Source organism: Vulpes lagopus, chromosome 16 (assembly GCF_018345385.1).
Source record: "Vulpes lagopus strain Blue_001 chromosome 16, ASM1834538v1, whole genome shotgun sequence".
Classification (NCBI taxonomy): Eukaryota; Metazoa; Chordata; class Mammalia; order Carnivora; family Canidae; genus Vulpes; species Vulpes lagopus.
Genome location: NC_054839.1, coordinates 30,452,541 through 30,471,819, shown reverse-complemented (window position 1 = coordinate 30,471,819; position 19,279 = coordinate 30,452,541). Strand labels below are relative to the sequence as shown.

Below are 19,279 nucleotides of genomic sequence, written 5' to 3'. Positions count from 1 at the left end.
ATATTCAAGAATGTTCACAAAACCCCAAACTGGAAATAACCTAGCCTTTCATCATCAGGCACACAGATTGTGACATTCATATAACTGAATACTACATAGCAGTGGAAACAATGTGGTTGAATCTCAAAAACATGATGTTGAGTGAAGGAAGCCAGAGAATGTACTGTATAATTCCATTTGTATGAAGTTCAGAGTAGGAATAACCAATCTGTGGTGAGAAAGCGAGAATCACTGTTACTATTATGGGAATATTGCATGGGAAGGGGGTGCAGGTAATATTCCATATCTTGGTGTGACTAGTGGTTTACATAAGCATGTGCACTTTGAAAATTGAGTGCTAGACTTAAAATTTGTGTACTTTATATTTTTTAAGAGAAGTTGAGCCAAATTCACATTGGCTTTTTAAGTTTAGACTTTTTTTCTGAGCAGTTTTAGACTTACCAAGCAATTGAGAAGTAACAGAGTATCCATATATTTCCATCTATCCTTTCGTTTCCTGGTTTCCCCTATTAACTCCTTGCATTGGCTCATCAGGTGTAACAAATATACCATACTAATGCATCGAAACATTCATGGTTAAGAGCTACCTTTTTAAGGAATTATAGAATTGGTTGGAAAGGAACTTAGAGACTCCACTGAGAAGTTGTACTGTGTCACAAAAACCTGGTAGGATCAAAACTACAGCAGAATCTTGCATAGACCTGTTTGCATTGAGCTTTGACTACATGTGCGTCAGCATTCCTGTGTACAGATTTCACGTAATATACACTTAAAACTAATCATTAAGGAATAATTCAAGAGACATTAAATAAAACTAAATAAAACTATGGACATCTTTTTTCTTTATCCCTATTTTATGGTTAAGTTCAAAATCAGCTAACCTGTTTTAGAAAATGTTGGGTGTGTAAGTATATTGACAGTTTTTAAGAGTTCTTACCCAAGGAGCTCTCTTCATTTTACAGATTTTGCTTTCGTTATCAAGGTAATAGTAGCACTGGTTGAGTGGTTACTAAGTGTCAGGCACCACTCAAAGGCTTTGTGTGGATTAACTCATTTACTCTTCCCACCAATCCTAGATCATCAAATGCCATGATGAAAATATTTAACCTGTAATGAGCTGTTTGTAACCTATTGATGTCAGCTCTGTCTTGCTGTCATCCCTGTATTAATTGTCTTTTTTTTCCCATGCAACCATCAAGAAAATCCTAATGTCTTCCAAACAAGCAGGAAAAAACTGTCCTATGAGAACTCAGATGGTTCCATTTGTTAAAGGAAAGGAAGTTGTTGTTAGATGTAGCTTCTAGATCTAGTTAGGTGCTCAGAAACATTGCTGATTGACAGGACAGGAGATTCTTACCAAGAAATAGAATTTTCTAGTACTAAATGCTGCCTGGGACCCACATTTCTTTTCTCCATATATTACCGTTCTGCCTTTATTGGTCTTGAATGAAAGGTGCATTTCCTAAAAGTTGGGTAGCAGTATAGGTGCCTCTCCAATACATGTCCTTTCCTTTCTAGTTCCATCCCCAGGACAGCTTCAACACAGAATCCACAGCGTGGGACATTTCCCTGTGTCTGTGCGACAGCCTCTTAAAGCCACAGCTTACGTGAGTCCCACTGTTCAAGGTGGCAGCAGCATGCCTGTATCCAATGGCCTCCAATTGTACGCCAGCACGGGGATCCCCACCCCAAACAAGGCTGCGGCATCTGGGGTGATGGGCCGCAGTGCTCTTCCAAGACCTTCACTGGCAATAAATGGGAGTAACCTTCCTCGAAGCAAAATTGCACAGCCTGTTAGGAGGTAGGAACCTTTCTTTGCTCTGTAACCTCTTTTGCAGTTTGAAATTGGAAACTGCTTGGGAAACCATCCTCACTTTTCCGGTCTCTGGCATGCTGCCCTTTAGGGCCTGACTTCTGACCTCCTTCCTCTGGAAAATGCTGGGGTGGGGGCGTCCCTTCCTCCCTCCTCACTTCACTCCCAATACACTGTGTGCTTTAGTCTACCAGGTAGACTCCATCGCCAGAGCATTAGTGTACTTTCCTTTCCCCATGTTAGGCGCAGGGCCTGTTCTCCCTCCTTCAGGACTTTGCCCAGGTGACCCCTCTGTCCACCAGCACAACTCCAGTGTGGTTGTAACTCCTTTCTTACCCTCCTCCTCCCCCATAGCATTTATCACCATCTGAGGGACTATAGACTGTCCTCATTTATCAGTTAATGGTCTGACTGTTCTCTCTAGGATGTAAGCTCATGGGGACGGGGGTGGGAGTTTTCACGAATATAAAACCCCAGTGCTAAGGAGTATGCCTGGTACAGGATACAATTGTAAATACTTGTTGGAGCAATAAACTTTGATCAAAATAAGCAAATATATTAGGCACATGCATACTCTGCCCCCAAGTGTACCTGAAAAAGCACCTTAGTGATACTAAGCTGGGCCTTTGTTAGCATATGTTGGTAAGTTTAGTATGGTCCAACTGGAATATTTTTTTCTTTTTTTTTGCTCTTTCAAATTCCAGATTTAGTTGTTAGGCACAGATTAGACAAGCTCAGAATCGTGATGTACCTTTCTAGAACTGGATATCTTGAAGTGTTGTAGGTCAACAAGAATTCCATAGAAGTGGGTTGAGGATAGTTTGGAAGAGGAGACAGTGGAGGCAGTAACCACAGATATCTACCCCCGAGAAACTAGGCTCTAAAGGAGAGGAGAGGGATGGACCTAGCAACAGTATGAAAGGGATGTCCGAACAGTTTTTCCTTCCTTATGTGTTTCTGATTAGAAGTAACAGGTGCTCAGATCAAAAACAAATTCAGAAACTATTAAAAAAAACCACATAAAAGTAAACAAAAGTGAACCCATAATCCTCTTCCCCAGAGAGAAAGCATTTTGTTACATGTTTAATAGATTCTGGCCTATTCTCCCCCACCCCACCCCCAGCTAAAAATGCAGATGTGGGTTATATTCATGCCGGAATAGAATCACATTATTTGATATGCGTAGGTAATTATGATGGCTCCCTTTGTTCTTGAGTAGGTCTCCAAATTAATCTCCCATAAAGGTGGTCACTACCAGGCCCTAGGAGAGGATGTTTCCCCCAAACCTAGGCAAACGCAGGGTATTATTCTTTGTCAATTCTTTGCCAGTGTGATAGGGACATCTTTATTTGTAAGACTGACATTCTCTGCATGTGAATTTACTTTTTGTATTCAAGGAAGTAATCATTTGTTTTTAGACAGTTTATCTTTTTCTTTGATTTTAAAATACTTTGTCCAGTAAGGATACATTGTAACTCACGCACACACAACACGCACAGTGGTGTGCCAAGAATGGGATTTTCAGCCAGTGAGCAGGGGGTGAGGGTCACCGCGTGAAGCCCTGGCACGCTCTGGGAAAGTGCTAGTAGGTTGTCCCCACTGGCACGGGCATGGAGGAAAGCACAGAACAAGTGGCCTGCGACTCCTGGGAGTGTCATAACAGTCTGTTTCTGTCTCTGTAGTTTCCTTCAGCCTCCAAAGCCTCTGTCTTCGCTCAGCACCCTGAGGGATGGAAGCTGGAGAGACGGTTGCTACTGATGCGGTTGCACGCGCCCTTGGAGCCCAGGAAAGGAGTGGAAATGAGGGTCGAGTTACCTAGCTGGCTAGGTAACCGTGAACGTTGGGATATTCTTTCCCTTCTGCATTTTAACATATTTACTGCATTGTTTTTCAACGGACCGAGCGCCAGAGACTAATGATTGCACTTAAATATTTGCCTGAGAGAATACCGCCCCAGTCTCACATCCGTGGCTGCGGTATCGTGACACTTAGATCTAGGAGGTTTTTTGTAGAACTGCTATGTCCCTGAACACTTTTTTGAGAGAATTGAGATGTATCAATAATGCTTTCTTTGCCATGATTTTTTTTTTTACAGTAACTTGTTCCATATACTTACGTGTTCTAAACATCCTTCCCTTATGTGTTCTGTTTTTTAATACATGGCATATTTACAACTAGGTTCTATAATTTATGCTTTGAAATTTACTTTTTTATAGTTTACAGGAATTTTATTTTTTGTGCCTATTTCTTTTTACACTTACGTGAACCACTATGGAGCAACTTAAATTTTGTGCCATAAAAATATTTTTGTGGTAAGGTACTATTTTTTTAGCTCTAGGGATAGATCAGTGAAAATCCACCATACACTTTGAAAGACCTAATTTTATGTTGAACGAGCACAATATAAGCTGAAGCATTGCAAGGAGACAGCCAGACAGCAGTTAGATCGTCATGTCTTTTTCATTGTTAATTTATTGTCCTACATGGGTTTCAGATTTATAAAGGCATCACAGGCTCATTGCACTTAATACCTGCAATGTTTGCTCCTGTACCATGATTGATTTTCAATACTTTATTACAGAGGATGAGAAACTGTAATGTTTTATTAACTATGCTTCTGGAAATGGATGCATTTTAAAGCAAATAAATCTTTTTGATAGACCTTTTACAAAACCCATTTGCACTAATGAATGCTTTCTTATGGTATATGACTTAATATTTGTTACTGTGTACACTGCTCTTTTGGAATGTTCAGAAATAAAGACTATTTCAGCAATATCAGGTCACGCATGAATGTGCAGCATGAGCAGTATAAATACCACTTCTGTGTTTCACTATCATTGTGAAAGCAGTTGCTGTTGCTATGTTCTTGTGTAGAACATTTATAGCTAATGTTGTAGGCAAGGTGTTCACATTGGTTCACATAGTCACCATTTCTCTAGACTACTCTTGATAAGGAATGGGAGGTTTTGGTTTTGCAGTGAGGTTTAGGTCCCATTTAGAAAGGCCATCGAAACTCAGTCTCTTGCCCAGAAATATACCTACAGATGAACACTGTCCATGGAGATTAACATTTCATGGGGGTTGAATTTGAAGTGTTGTCTCCGTATCAGCAAAATATTATTCTGTTACATCTGATAAATGTTGGAAAACTTTTCACCTGAAGGTACTATGGAAAGGTTAGGCAAAGGTTTTAATGTTAAATATTAAAATAGAAACTTACACATCATTCCAAAGTAATATTTGAGCACTTCATGAGGTACACTATCCTGGAGAGAGATTTCCTGTGCATTTGTCTATTCCAAACCACCCACTGTTCTCACCATTTACAAAATAAAGACACTGAGCCAAAGTGGCAAGTTAAAGCTAATAGTGAAGCTGACTTATAAATCCAGGGTTAGCTAATCTCAAAAATCTGTCTTCCCCACTTCTCTGCTCTCTTCCAGTGAGCACATGTATTCAGTACATCTTTAAAAAATGAGCTACTGTTCTGAGGAAATTAAAGGATTAAATTCATTTTCAATTTAAATATTTCCATCCAAAAGTCTATTCAGTCCTTGGGATGATAAAGAGTTCTGCGCTGTGGATACTCACATCCTAGTTGGAGGGAGAGACGGTAAATGAACAAGTGATTAACGGACAATTAACGGATTCACTTGAATCACAGACTAGGTCCATGCTATTCTGGGACAGAACAAAAGGTGCTCAAAGTAAGGGGGGGGGGGGTTCAAAACGAGCTAATCGAGACAGGGAGAGATCACACAATTAAATGTCACCTGGCTAGGTCTCCTTAAGGACTTGACCCTTGTAGACTTGGGAGATGGAAAGTTCTAAAATTACTTCAGACTCTTTCCCCTGGAGTTCTACAGAACACAGTGGTGTCCCTGATTATTTTCACAATCCTCCCTAGGGTGGTCTATAACAATTATTCTAGATGCACAGGAGAAAACACATTGCATACACTGGATGGGATCTATTAGAAATGCAGATTGTCAAGCCCTACCCCCTAGACCTATGGGACTTGCCCTCAGGTGATTCACAGAACCTCCTCTGAGAAAGACAGCTGGAAAGGAAGGAACCACACCCCCACAAAAGTTTAGGATGGAGCAGGCCTGGTGTGCTGGAGGAAGAGCAGAGAGGTCAGTGTGGCTGCAAGCAGACCAGCCAAGAAAAACTGGTAGAGGTGAGAGTGAGATCATGTAGGGTGCTATGGGCCACGGCGAGTTTTGTTTTTACTCTGCAAGGGGGGCGGGGCACCATTTTGAGCAGCAGAGTTCATGATTTGACTTAAGTTCACCCTGGCATTTGGTGAGACTAGAAGATTTGGTGAGACTAGAAGATCACCCTGGCATTTGGTGAGACTAGAAGATGGCAAATGTAAACTATTTCAGTAATCCAGGCAAAAGAGGAATTGGACCAGAAGGATCACAATGGGGGTAGTAATAATGCTCAGCTTTGGGGTATATTCTAAAAGAGGAGCGTCAGGATTTCTTTATGGCTTGCATATACTCTGTTCAGAAACGAAAACAGGTACTTCAGGTTGGCAGGCAGAAGGATGGAGTTCCCCACGATTGGGACTAAGATCATCACAGTGAGTCTAGATCGGTAAGAGGACGAAGAACCAGGAGCTGGGCATGTGTGCCTTCTAGCTTCTGTTCAGGTAACTGAGCCTGATGCAGGAGGAGGACCTGAGAGCTTCATTTTCACACATGGAAATTTGCGTTAGCAAATATATAGTGAATATATATTTCACAGTGTAACCAGTTCCCACAAGATTTAGCGGCCCCAGCCTAGCGCAGTCCTCTGGCATATGAGGCTGCGGTGGTGTGGAGATGGGCCAGAATCCTCTCCACGCTTACTCACAGGGCTGTTAGCAGGATTCATTTCCTTGTGTACCACTGAGCAGAGGCCGTCCTCTGTTTCTCCCACACAGACCTCCCCTTGGGCAGCTGATGGCACAGTGGCTTGCTTCATCAGAGTGAACAAGTGAAAAGTATAAGAAAGTGAACCGGAAGTACAGAAGTTAGCCTTCTATAACTTAATCTTGGAAGCAATATTCCATTACTTCTCCATATTCGTCACCTTGTCCAGCCCTCATTCAGGATGAGAGGATGACACCAGAACATTAAAACCTGGAGACAAGGATCTTACAAACTGCCTGTGAAACACTGCCTCCAAAACATTGCCATCAACTGTACTAGATAATGCCAGTCTCCTTTCCAAAGTGAATGTAACACCATATCTGTACACAGTATGAAAATTCCAGTTACGATACGCCCTCTGTATTTATAGTGTCTTTGCCTTTTTAACCTATGGGTGTGCAGTAGTGTGTCACAGTTTCAATTTGCATTTCCATTGTTGCTAGTGGAGATCAAATACCTTTTCAGCAGATATACTGAACATTGGTATATCTTCCATGGATTCCTTTTCAGGCCTTTGGCCCATTTTTCTGTTGGAGTTTTCTGACTGGTTTATAATAGTTTTTTGTTTTTAAGATTTTATTTATTCATGAGAGACACACAGAGAGAGAGGGACAGGGTCCCTGTGGGAGCCTGATGTGGGACTCCATTCCAGGACCCCGGAACTACGAACTGAGCCAAAGGCAGTCATCAGCCACTCACTAAGCCACCCAGGTGTCCCTGTAGTAGTTCTTTATAAAGCCTGCTCTCTGAGTCTTTTGTCAGTTCCAGGTGTCACATCTTCACACTGTGTAGCCTACCTTTTAATTATCTTTATGGTGTATTTTGATAGACTTATTAACTTTAATATAGTACCACGTACTCCCTTTTTGAGATTAGCCATTTTGTGTTTTAAAGAGTATTTTCCTACCCTAGAATCATGAATCTATTCTGTATTCTCAAAGCTTTATTATTTTCCTTTCCACCTATATTTTTTATTGTCCATATGGTTATCTAGTGGTTCTAAAAACACTGAAAACTCTATCCTTCCCCCAGTTTTTCTTTGTCATAAAGCAAATGCTTTTGTGTGTGTCTATTTCAACTGTCTGTTCTTGCAGAATTCCAGAACTGTACTGTTTTAAGAACAGTACTGTGGCCTTATAATAAGTTTTGCCAAACAGCAAAGCAATCTTGCTATCATGTTTTCCCTTAGGAGTGTCTTGGGAAGGATTATTCAAAAATATATATAGACTTACAGTCAATGACATTCCAGAAAGACATCCTGTTGGAATTTTGATTGGAATTGCATAGAGCTTAATTTCAGGGAAATTGATTCTTTATAATATTGAGTCTTATAATCCATGAACATGGTGGTCTATGTCTTTCACTGGTTGAGGTATTTAATCTCTCAATTGTGCCAAGTTCTCCATAGAGTGCTTGTATACTCTGCTAGATTAATTTCTAGATACTTGGTATCTTTATGCTATTACAAGGGATATTTTTAAAAATCTCATTTCCAACATTTTGGTTTGAATGTTTTATTCAACAACCTTAAATTTATGTCAGTTATATTAATTTATCATTGGGAGTCTTTACTTACACAAACATATGTGTGTGTTTTATTTCTTCCTTTCCTGTCCTTCTATCTTTGCTTTTTCTTGACTATGGTCTTCAGTGCAATATTAAATATAAAGGATGATAACATTTTTCTTTTTGCTTATTTCAAAAGAAAAGCTTTTATTTTACCATTAACTTTCAAATTTGCTAAGAGCATTATTAATTGCAAAAGTGAATTTTAACAACCGTTTCCTGCCTCTATTAAAAAATCTCTTTTAGTCTTAATATGTCAACTTTATAATATATATTGAATCAGTCATGAAATAGAGATAAATTCAACTTGGTCTGGATATTTTATTCCATTTTAAAGATAGATGGATTTGATTTACTAATGCTTAGGACTTTTGCCCAAATTTTCAGGAAATTGATCTGTAATTTTTCTTAAACTATCTGTCAGGTTTTGAGATTAAGATAGTGTTGGACTCATAAGATGAGGTGGGGGGTACTTTGTGTTCTCTTTGGACGAATTTGTTTAATGGATTTTCTCATCTTTAAAAACAGGTGATAAATCTTGCTGGTGAACCAGTTGAGGCCTGGAGCCCAGGTCATGTTTTAAAATCTCTTGTGTCTACTTACTGTACTTCCACAAGCATTATGAGATACACCTACCTCAGTGGTGGACCTCTGCATACTCATGGTTCTCTCAAATTTTGCTTCATGTCTTTTGAGGACATGGGATTTGGTGTATATACATGTGGATATATTTTATCTTCCTCACAGAATGAACCTATTATTGAAACTCTATTTTTTCAATGTCTAGAAATCTATTTTTCTGATATTTAGTAGCTATATCAGATTTCTTTTAGTGTTTGTAGGATATATATTTTTTAAATTTTCACTATTTTTAGTCAAACTTTTATCATTGTTATGTTAAAACAGCATATAGTTCAGTTCTTAACCTAGTATGAAAATCTTTGCCCTTCAGTGTGAGCATTTTAAGCCAGTAGTAGATTAAATGACTGACAGCACACCTGGGTGGCTCAGGTGGTTAAGCATCTGCCTTCAGCTGAGGTCATGATCCCAGAGTTTTGGGATCGAGTCTTGCATAGGGCTCCCTGCTCAGCGGGAGTCTGCTCCTCCCTCTCCCTCTGCCCTTCCCCCCTGCTCATGTGCCTGCTCTTGTGTTCCCTCCCCCCCTCTCTCCCCCTCCCTCCCCCAAATCTTTAAAAAATAAAAGTGACATATTTAAATATGTATTTATGAGCAGTTCTTTACATCTGTTAGTTTTCTCTATTAGTTTGATAATTCTACCCTAGTGATTTTTTGTTGTCTTTTAGTGGTTACCCAAGGAATTACAATTTTCATCCTTAACCTATCAAAGAATACTGATCTCAACTTTACCATCCTCCTAGGCAATACAGGGATATCCTTAAATCTGATCTAGTGTCAGACTAGACATTAGTCTCCTGACACCTAATCTCTGTACATGCAATTTAAGTCTCAGGGATTGGGGAAGAAAAATCATTATGTAGATTTTGGGTCTCTCTGAACTTCAGAGGAAACAAAGTTAGCCATGTAAACAATGCAACATTGTATGATTAAAAAATATTTAGAGAAAGAGACAGAGAAATGATGGGACAAAAGAAATGATCAGCTTTTTCGCAACGGGTTTGCCGCCAGAACACAGGTGTCGTGAAAACCACCGCTAAACCTAAACCAAAATGGGAAAGGAGAAGACTCACATCAACATCGTCGTCATTGGACACGTAGATTCGGGCAAGTCTACCACTACTGGCCATCTGATCTACAAATGTGGTGGGATCGACAAAAGAACTATCGAGAACTTTGAGAAGGAGGCTGCTGAGATGGGAAAAGGCTCCTTCAAGTATGCCTGGGTCTTGGATAAACTGAAAGCTGAACGTGAACGTGGTATCACCATTGATATCTCCCTGTGGAAATTCGAGACCAGCAAGTATTATGTGACCATCATTGATGCCCCAGGACACAGAGACTATCAAAAACATGATTATAGGCACATCTCAGGCTGACTGTGCTGTCCTGATTGTTGTTGCTGGTGTTGGTGAATTTGAAGCAGGTATCTCCAAGAATGGGCAGACCCGTGAGCATGCCCTTCTGGCTTACACACTGGGTGTAAAACAACTAATTGTTGGTGTTAACAAAATGGATTCCACTGAACCACCCTACAGCCAGAAGAGATACGAGGAAATCGTTAAGGAAGTCAGCACCTACATTAAGAAAATTGGCTACAACCCCGACACAGTAGCATTTGTGCCAATTTCTGGTTGGAATGGTGACAACATGCTGGAGCCAAGTGCTAACATGCCTTGGTTCAAGGGATGGAAAGTCACCCGTAAAGATGGGAATGCCAGTGGAACTACACTGCTTGAAGCCCTGGATTGCATTCTGCCACCAACTCGTCCAACTGATAAGCCCTTGCGTCTGCCTTTCCAAGACGTCTACAAAATTGGTGGTATTGGTACTGTCCCAGTGGGTCGAGTGGAGGCTGGTGTTCTTAAGCCTGGTATGGTGGTCACCTTTGCTCCAGTCAGTGTTACAACTGAAGTAAAGTCTGTTGAAATGCACCATGAAGCTTTGAGTGAGGCTCTTCCTGGGGACAATGTGGGCTTCAATGTCAAGAACGTATCTGTCAAAGATGTTCGTCGTGGCAACGTGGCTGGTGACAGCAAAAATGACCCACCAATGAAAGCAGCTGGCTTCACGGCTCAGGTGATTATCCTGAACCATCCAGGCCAAATCAGTGCTGGATATGCCCCTGTGCTGGATTGTCACACAGCTCACATTGCTTGCAAGTTTGCTGAGCTGAAGGAAAAGATAGATCGTCGTTCTGGAAAGAAGCTGGAAGATGGTCCCAAGTTCTTGAAATCTGGGGATGCTGCCATTGTTGATATGGTTCCTGGCAAACCTATGTGTGTTGAGAGCTTCTCTGACTATCCTCCTCTGGGTCGTTTTGCTGTTCGTGACATAAGACAGACGGTTGCTGTGGGTGTCATCAAAGCAGTGGACAAGAAGGCAGCTGGAGCTGGCAAAGTCACCAAGTCTGCCCAGAAAGCTCAGAAGGCTAAATGAATATTATCCCCAATACCTGCCACCCCAGTCTTAATCAGTGGTGGAAGAACGGTCTCAGAACTGTTTGTGTCAACTGGCCATTTAATAGTAGAAGACTGGTTAATGATAACAATGCATCGTAAAACCTTCAGAAGGGAAGGAGAATGTTTTGTGGACCATTTTTTTGTTTTTTTTGTGCGTGTGTGGCAGTTTTAAGTTATTAGTTTTTAAAATCAGTACTTTTTTTTAAAATTTTGCTCAGAATTCTGTTTAATTATATGTAATTACTTTTGTCTCAATAATCAACCAACTCAAAAGCTGGATTATCCAGGTTTCCACTTACAAAAATTTATGTTTATCACATCTACTGAAAAAAAAATCACTGAATTGTATGTAATTTTTAAAATAGCAACACATTCTGGATTCACAGAATTACTCAAATTCCAGTATTTAAAAAAAAAAAAGAACTTTTAGCCAGGAATTTTATATTTTTTATAAAAGTAAGTAAGAAATATGGACACAGGGTGGTATGCAATGAATCCAGTATTATACATAGTTGAGCACTCAGGATAAATCACATTTATATATTATAATTCTGAAATATATTAGTTTAAAATTTTTCCAAGATTTCTTTTCCACCTCTTTCATGAAGCCTTTCTAGTTGAGAGTGATGGCTTTTTAAAATTTTTCCTGGACTCTTCTAGGGATTCCTGTTTATGCCACTCACAGGCACCGCTCACAAAATAGATTGCAAGTAAACTGAAATTGCCTCTATTAACTCAGTGGTTACACTATTTTCCCTTGACATAAAGAGCTGCTGTTAAAAGTCTGATGATTTACTTTTTTCCCCTTATAAGTCCCTTTTTACTCAGATGTTTAAGGGACTTCTTCTTCTTCTTCTTTTTCTTCTTCTTCTTCTTCTTCTTCTTCTTCTTCTTCTTCTTCTTCTTCTTCTTCTTCCTTCTTCTTCTTCTTCTTCTTCTTCTTCTTCTTCTTCTTCTTCTTCTTCTTCTTCTTCCTTTCTTCTTCTTCTTCTTCTTCTTCTTCTTCTTCTTCTTCTTCTTCTTTCTTCTTTCTTCTTTCTTCTTCTTCTTCGTCTGGTAATGTTACTAGAATGACTTCTTGTCTGCCATTCTACATCACTATTCTTAAGTAGGCTGTTTGCTCTTCCACAATGTAGTTTTAAATTTTTTGTTGTTGTTGTTGTATTTTACGGAAATTTTCTAGAATATAACCTTAAGTATTTATTTTGTTCTCCTGCTTCAGTTTTCTTCTTCAGTTACCTCTATCATTTATTTGTATGCTAGATCTGCTTTGCATATTTTCTTTTTTAAAATTTATTCATGAGAGACACAGAGAGGCAGAGACATAGGCAGAGGGAGAAGCAGGCTCCCTGCAGGTCGCCTGATGTGGGACTCGATCCCAGGATCTTGGGATCATACCTCGAGCGAAAGGTAGATGCTCAACCACTGAGCCACCCAGGTACCCCTGCTTTGCAGATTTTCAATAGTTATTTTATTTTTATTTATTTATTTTTATTAATTTTTATTGGTGTTCAATTTACCAACATACAGAAAAACACCCAGTGCTCATCCCTTCAAGTGTCCACCTCAGTGCCCGTCACCCATTCCCCTCCAACACCCGCCCTCCTCCCCCCTTCCACCACCCCTTGTTCGTTTCCCCGAGTTAGGAGTCTTTATGTTCTGTCTCCCTTCCTGATATTTCCAACATTTCTTCTCCCTTCCTTTATATTCCCTTTCACTATTATTTATATTCCTCAAATGAATGAGAACATACACTGTTTGTCCTTCTCCGATTGACTTATTTCACTCAGCATAATACCCTCCAGTTCCATCCACGTTGAAGCAAATGGTGGGTATTTGTCGTTTCTAATTGCTGAGTAATATTCCATTGTATACATAAACCACATCTTCTTTATCCACTCCTCTTTCGATGGACACCAAGGCTCCTTCCACAGTTTGGCTATTGTGGCCATTGCTGATAGAAACATCGGGGTGCAGGTGTCCCGACGTTTCATTGCATCTGAATCTTTGGGGTAAATCCCCAACAGTGCAATTGCTGGGTCGTAGGGCAGGTCTATTTTTAACTCTTTGAGGAATCTCCACACAGTTTTCCAGAGTGGCTGCACCAGTTCACATTCCCACCAACAGTGTAAGAGGGTTCCCTTTTCTCCGCATCCTCTCCAACATTTGTTGTTTCCTGCCTTGTTAATTTTCCCCATTCTCACTGGTGTGAGGTGGTATCTCATTGTGGTTTTGATTTGTATTTCCCTGATGGCAAGTGATGCAGAGCATTTTCTCATGTGCATGTTGGCCATGTCCATGTCTTCCTCTGTGAGATTTCTCTTCATGTCTTTTGCCCATTTCATGATTGGATTGTTTGTTTCTTTGGTGTTGAGTTTAATAAGTTCTTTATAGATCTTGGAAACTAGCCCTTTATCTGATATGTCCTTTGCAAATATCTTCTCCCATTCTGTAGGTTGTCTTTTAGTTTTGTTGACTGTATCCTTTGCTGTGCAAAAGCTTCTTATCTTGATGAAGTCCCAATAGTTCATTTTTGCTTTTGTTTCTTTTGCCTTTGTGGATGTATCTTGCAAGAAGTTACTGTGGCCGAGTTCAAAAAGGGTGTTGCCTGTGTTCTCTTCTATGATTTTGATGGACTCTTGTCTCACATTTAGATCTCTCATCCATTTTGAGTTTATCTTTGTGTATGGTGAAAGAGAGTGGTCCAGTTTCATTCTTCTGCATGTGGATGTCCAATTTTCCCAGCACCATTTATTGAAGAGACTGTCTTTCTTCCAGTGGATAGTCTTTCCTCCTTTATCGAATATTAGATGACCATACATTTCAGGGTCCACTTCTGGGTTCTCTATTCTGTTCCATTGATCTATGTGTCTGTTTTTGTGCCAGTACCACACTGTCTTGATGACCACAGCTTTGTAGTACAACCTGAAATCTGGCATTGTGATGCCCCCAGCTTAAAATCAGTACTTTTTAATGGAAACAACTTGACCAAAAATCTGTCACAGAATTTTGATACCCATTAAAACAAAAGTTTAATGAGAAGGAAAAAAAAAAAAAAAGAAATGATCAGCAAGTGAAGTCAGAAGTTCCCCAGATGGTTAATTATTTTACCTTAAAACAGGCCCTTAGTTCACTTGCCCAGCAAATATTTATTGACAGCCTAGTATTTGTCAGACTTTGTGCTCAATGCTGAGATCAGAGTCAATAAATCTGATGTGGTCCCTGCCCTTAATGCAAGTTGCATTGTTGATTCAAGTGAGAAAGAGCTTAAAACAAAATATCATGTCCTTCCTACAAACAAACAAGGGAGGCACTAAGATCCAGAATCAGAGGTCAGAAGGGGAGGACAAGGATGATTTACCTCAATGGGGTGCTCCAGAAAGGCCTGAGAAGAAGATATTTAAGCTGAGGATATATAGGATCAAATGAAGAGAAGGGAAAAGATTATTTCAAGCAGAGATGGGGAAGAATTTGGAGTGTAAAGAACCAAAAGGCTGGTGAGCCTGGACCTTAGGGTGCTGGTGATGGGACTGGCTATATGAATTTGGGATCCAGTACAAAACAAAATGCAAAATGAATATTGAAAACATGATGAACTTCCGGATGGCAACCGTAGAGCACTAAACTCATCAAGGGGCCCTTGTGAGCATGGGGCTGCATGCTACTACACAGGTCCCAAGATCAGAAGCCAGGATGACTGGGTGGCTCAGTTGGTTAAGTGTCTGCCTTCAGCTCAGGTCACAATCCTAGGGTCCTGAGTTTGAGCCAGGCATTGGGCTCCCTGCTCAGTGGGGAGTAGGCTTCCCCCTTCCCTCTGCCCCTGCCCCTCTGCTCATGCTTGTACGTTCTCTCTCTCTGTCTCTCTCAAATAAACAAAATCTTTTGGGGGAAAAAAAACCCAGAAACCAGCCCTGGCTACAGGGAGCATAGTGAGTGTTGAGTCAAGGGAAGAGATAGGCATGATGCCATTGGAGCCCTAGTAAGGACTTTGAATTGTATCTGAAGTTCAATGGGAAGCTAGTTATTAATAGGAAGAGCATTATAAAAATATTACTGTGTGCTACTCTGCTACATTTTTTAGTCTTTACTAATTTAATCCTCACACAACCTTACTGTTCTAAAATTAAATCTGGATATATGGAAGTGACAAAGTGATGACAGGGAAGTCAATGGGTTTGAAAGATTTTTTTTTTTTAATAAATTTTTTTTCAATTTTTTATTATTTATTTATGATAGTCACACACACACACAGAGAGAGGCAGAGACACAGGCAGAGGGAGAAGCAGGCTCCATGCACCGGGAGCCTGATGTGGGATTCGATCCCGGGTCTCCAGGATCGCACCCTGGGCCAAAGGCAGGCGCTAAACCACTGCGCCACCCAGGGATCCCTGAAAGATTTTTATTAGTGACATTTCCCAAGAGGAAGGGACCGTCACACTGTGCAGAGCCATATGAGAAGCATCAGGTATTGTTCAGGAGGCAAAAGCATAAGAGTGAGGGGAAAGACTAGACCAGAGACATTATTAGGGTTTCTGTGGGAAACACAGAGTACACAGTTTAGGACTGGCTAGTTTGAATACTTCCAGTGGGTTTAGGGCTATAGAGGTTGTCTCTAGTTAGCTGGTACTTGGCCCTGGGATGGTTTAGGGCAAGGGAGATTTGGTTTGGTGTGTGAGAATTGCCTGAGAAAGCAGATGGGGGCTCAGCCTGGCATCAGCAGGTCTTCACAGAGAAGCTGATTTGCAGGAGAGAGGTAAACACTTTGATGAACCGAAGTCAAATAGAATGACAAGTCTAAGAAAGCACAGCTAGCATGCCTACTGAGGTAAGTGCTGTTATCTCCATTTTATTTTTGTGTGTGTGCCATCCTGTGACTAATTTTATAAGTGGAGATTTGGCCTTTCCACACCCCTATTACTAATTTTGCCCACTCCCCACCCTCTGTTTCTGGTAACAACCTTTCTGTTCTTGTATCTGTGAGTTTTTTTGTTTTGTTTTGTTTTGTTTTAGATTCTACATGTAAGTGGTGAGATATACAGTATTTAACTGCTATTCCCATTTTAAAGATGAAGAAACTCAGTCAGAGAGATTAAAAAACTCACCCATGGCTACAGAGCTAGTCAGCACTAGAGCCTGGCTCAGAGCAGGTTACCAAAAAGCAGTCATTTAGACCAACGTGAATGTAAAACTCACTTTATGTGGGGGCACAAGGAAGATGGTGGTGGAGGAGGATCCTGAGCTCACCTTGTCTTCCCTGCCCTCCCCCTCCCAGACACACCAAGAAAGCAGCTACATCTGTGAAACTAACTCTGAAAGAACCCCCCCCCCCCTCGCCGAACACTGGCACAGCCCACCTTGCCCAGTTAATGTCAGAGGGGCAGAGACATGGTTGGGAACCAGACTAATCACAAAGTGGGGGACACCATGAGCACAGAAGCCAGAGGATCAAATCCTATGCCAGGAACTCTAGGCATGGGGGGCCACACTGGGAAAACAAGTCTCCATAATACACAGCTTTGAAAACCAGTCTAACTCCAGGTAATTGTTTAAAATTATTTTTTAATTTTAATTTTTTAACTTCTTATTTTAATTCCAGTTAGTTAACACACAGTGTAATATTAGTTTCAGGTGTACAACATAGTGATTCAACACCTTCCATACATCACCCAGTGCTCATCACAAGTATACTTCTTAAAAATTAGCAGAGCTTAACTCCAAGAGAGCCTGGAGGGTGATAGGAAACACAGGCCCCACTCTTAAAGCATCAGCATAATAACTGCCCAAAGCATAGCACAGAAGCAGCAGTTTGAAAACACCTGGGGGTGTACATGAAGGACATTCATTTACTAATCTCAGAACCTATGCAAAGGAGCAGGGATCCTCAGGAGATTTCTCCAAGAACGGAAGTGCTGATAGGTACCATTTCTCTTCCCCTCTGCCAGCCTAGATAGCTAGACATTTGCAGGAACCAGCACTAACTGTCTCCACCCTTGCTAGTGTCATGTGCCCAACTCACTGTCCCCTTGCAGCCCCACTCTATCCAACCCACCTTCCTTGCCTGGCATCCCTACAAAGCAGCCCTTGCAGGAACTGGCACCATCTAAAATGACTCCTGCCCTGGGGAGAAGAGGAGATAGCCCTCCAAACCAGCATGCCCACAGTTCAAGCAACCAAGGCTTTAGCTTGCTGCACAGGGAGCAAATGTGCTCACAACTGTGGCAGAGAGGCTAACTGCAGACAGCTAGCTTGACTGCCGACACTGCCTCGTACAAGCCCACAGCAGCCTCCTATAGGCAGGCCCCTCAGCAGCAAAAGGATCAAACCCTGACCAGTGTGCTAACAACAGCAAAACACGTCATTGTAGCTAAGTGGGCTAAAAACAAATGTAGTTCAGCCACAAGAGTAGGACACCTGCAACCGAAATAAGACACTCCTGGAGCTCCTGGTTCTGGCAGCTAGGGGGAACTGTGCTACAGCACACCACATGGCCTCTTCCACATGGCCACTACTGTCAAGACCATTTATAGCTGACCTTCCTAATACATGGAAACAAACTCAGATAAAATAAAGAGACAAAGGAAAATGTTCTACATGAAAGAGCAGACAAAATCACAGCAAAAGAGCTGATACAGATAAGTAATGTGTCTGATAAAGGACTCAAAGTAATAGACATAAAGATACTCACTGAACTTGAAAAAAGAGTGGATAACCTCGGTGAGAACTTCAACAAAGAGCCAGAAAAACATGAAGAATTAAAAAACTAAGTTAAAAATACATAGAGGGAATCAACAGGGGGGCAGAGGATGCAGAAGAAAGAATCAGTGATCGAAAAAGTAATAGAAAGCAACCGAGATGAACAGCAAAAAGAATTTAAAAATGAGAATAGGATAAGGGGACTCAGTGACATCAGTAAGCATCACAGCATTTGTAATTTAGGGATCTTAGAAGGAGAAGACCAAAGAGAGGGCAGAAACTTATCTGAAGGAATGATAACTAAAAATTTCCCTACTCTAGGGAAGAAAGCATACATCTGGGCCTCAGAAGCACAGAGAGCCCCTAAAAGATTAACCCAAGAAGATCCACACCAAGACACCTAATAATTAAAATGGCAAAAATGTAGTAATTAAAGAGAATTTTAAAAGCAGTAAGAGAAAAAAAAGTTACCTACAAGGGAAAACCCCATTAAGGCTATCAGCTGATTGCTCAGCAGCAGCTTTGCAGGCCAGAAGGGAGTGGCAAGATATATTGAATAAGGAAAAAACTGGAAAAGGAAAAAAACTGAAGCCAAGAATACTCTATCCAGCAAGGCTGTCACTTAGAATAGACAGAAAAAGAATTTCCCAGAAAAAGAAAAGTTAAAGGAGTTCATCACCACTCATTGGCCTTACAAGAAATATTAAAGAAAATTCTTTAAGTGGAAAGGGAAGAACATAGCTAGAGCAAGAAAATTATGAAAGGAAATATTTCACAGGTAAAAGCAAACATTAATGAAAGTAGATTAATTACTTAAAGCCAGAATGAAGGTTAAAACACAAAAGTATTAAAACCAATTACAGCTATAAAAATCAGTCGAGATACACAAAAGACATAAAATATGATATCATATACATAAAATATGGAGAGATTTAGTGTTTTTAAAATGTGTTCAAACTTAATCATCATCTTAATAGTTACTGAACTTGAACATAAGACTGCTATACACATATGACACTATACATGAACTTAATGGTAACCACAAATCAAAAACCTATCATAGATCCAAGCATAACACTAAAGAAAACAATCAACCATAAGAAAAGAAAGGAAAAGGTATGAACAGAGAACTACAAAAACACCAGAAAACAATGAACAAAATTGCAATATATATATACCTATCAATA

The 19,279-nt window shown here is 40.5% G+C and overlaps 1 protein-coding gene across 2 annotated transcripts in view; it reads left to right on the top strand.

The window, feature by feature from the left end:
- The window catches only part of SLAIN1 (SLAIN motif family member 1), a 58,416-nt gene extending 53,827 nt beyond the window's left edge, over positions 1 to 4,589 (top strand). For both annotated transcript variants that reach the window (XM_041731366.1, XM_041731365.1), the window contains 2 exons: positions 1,519 to 1,801; positions 3,496 to 4,589. In XM_041731366.1, coding sequence (XP_041587300.1) covers positions 1,519 to 1,801; positions 3,496 to 3,571 — 359 coding nt within the window. In that variant the 3' untranslated portion in view covers positions 3,572 to 4,589. The remainder of the gene's footprint in view (positions 1 to 1,518; positions 1,802 to 3,495) is intronic.
- Positions 4,590 to 19,279: the final 14,690 nt, after the last annotated feature.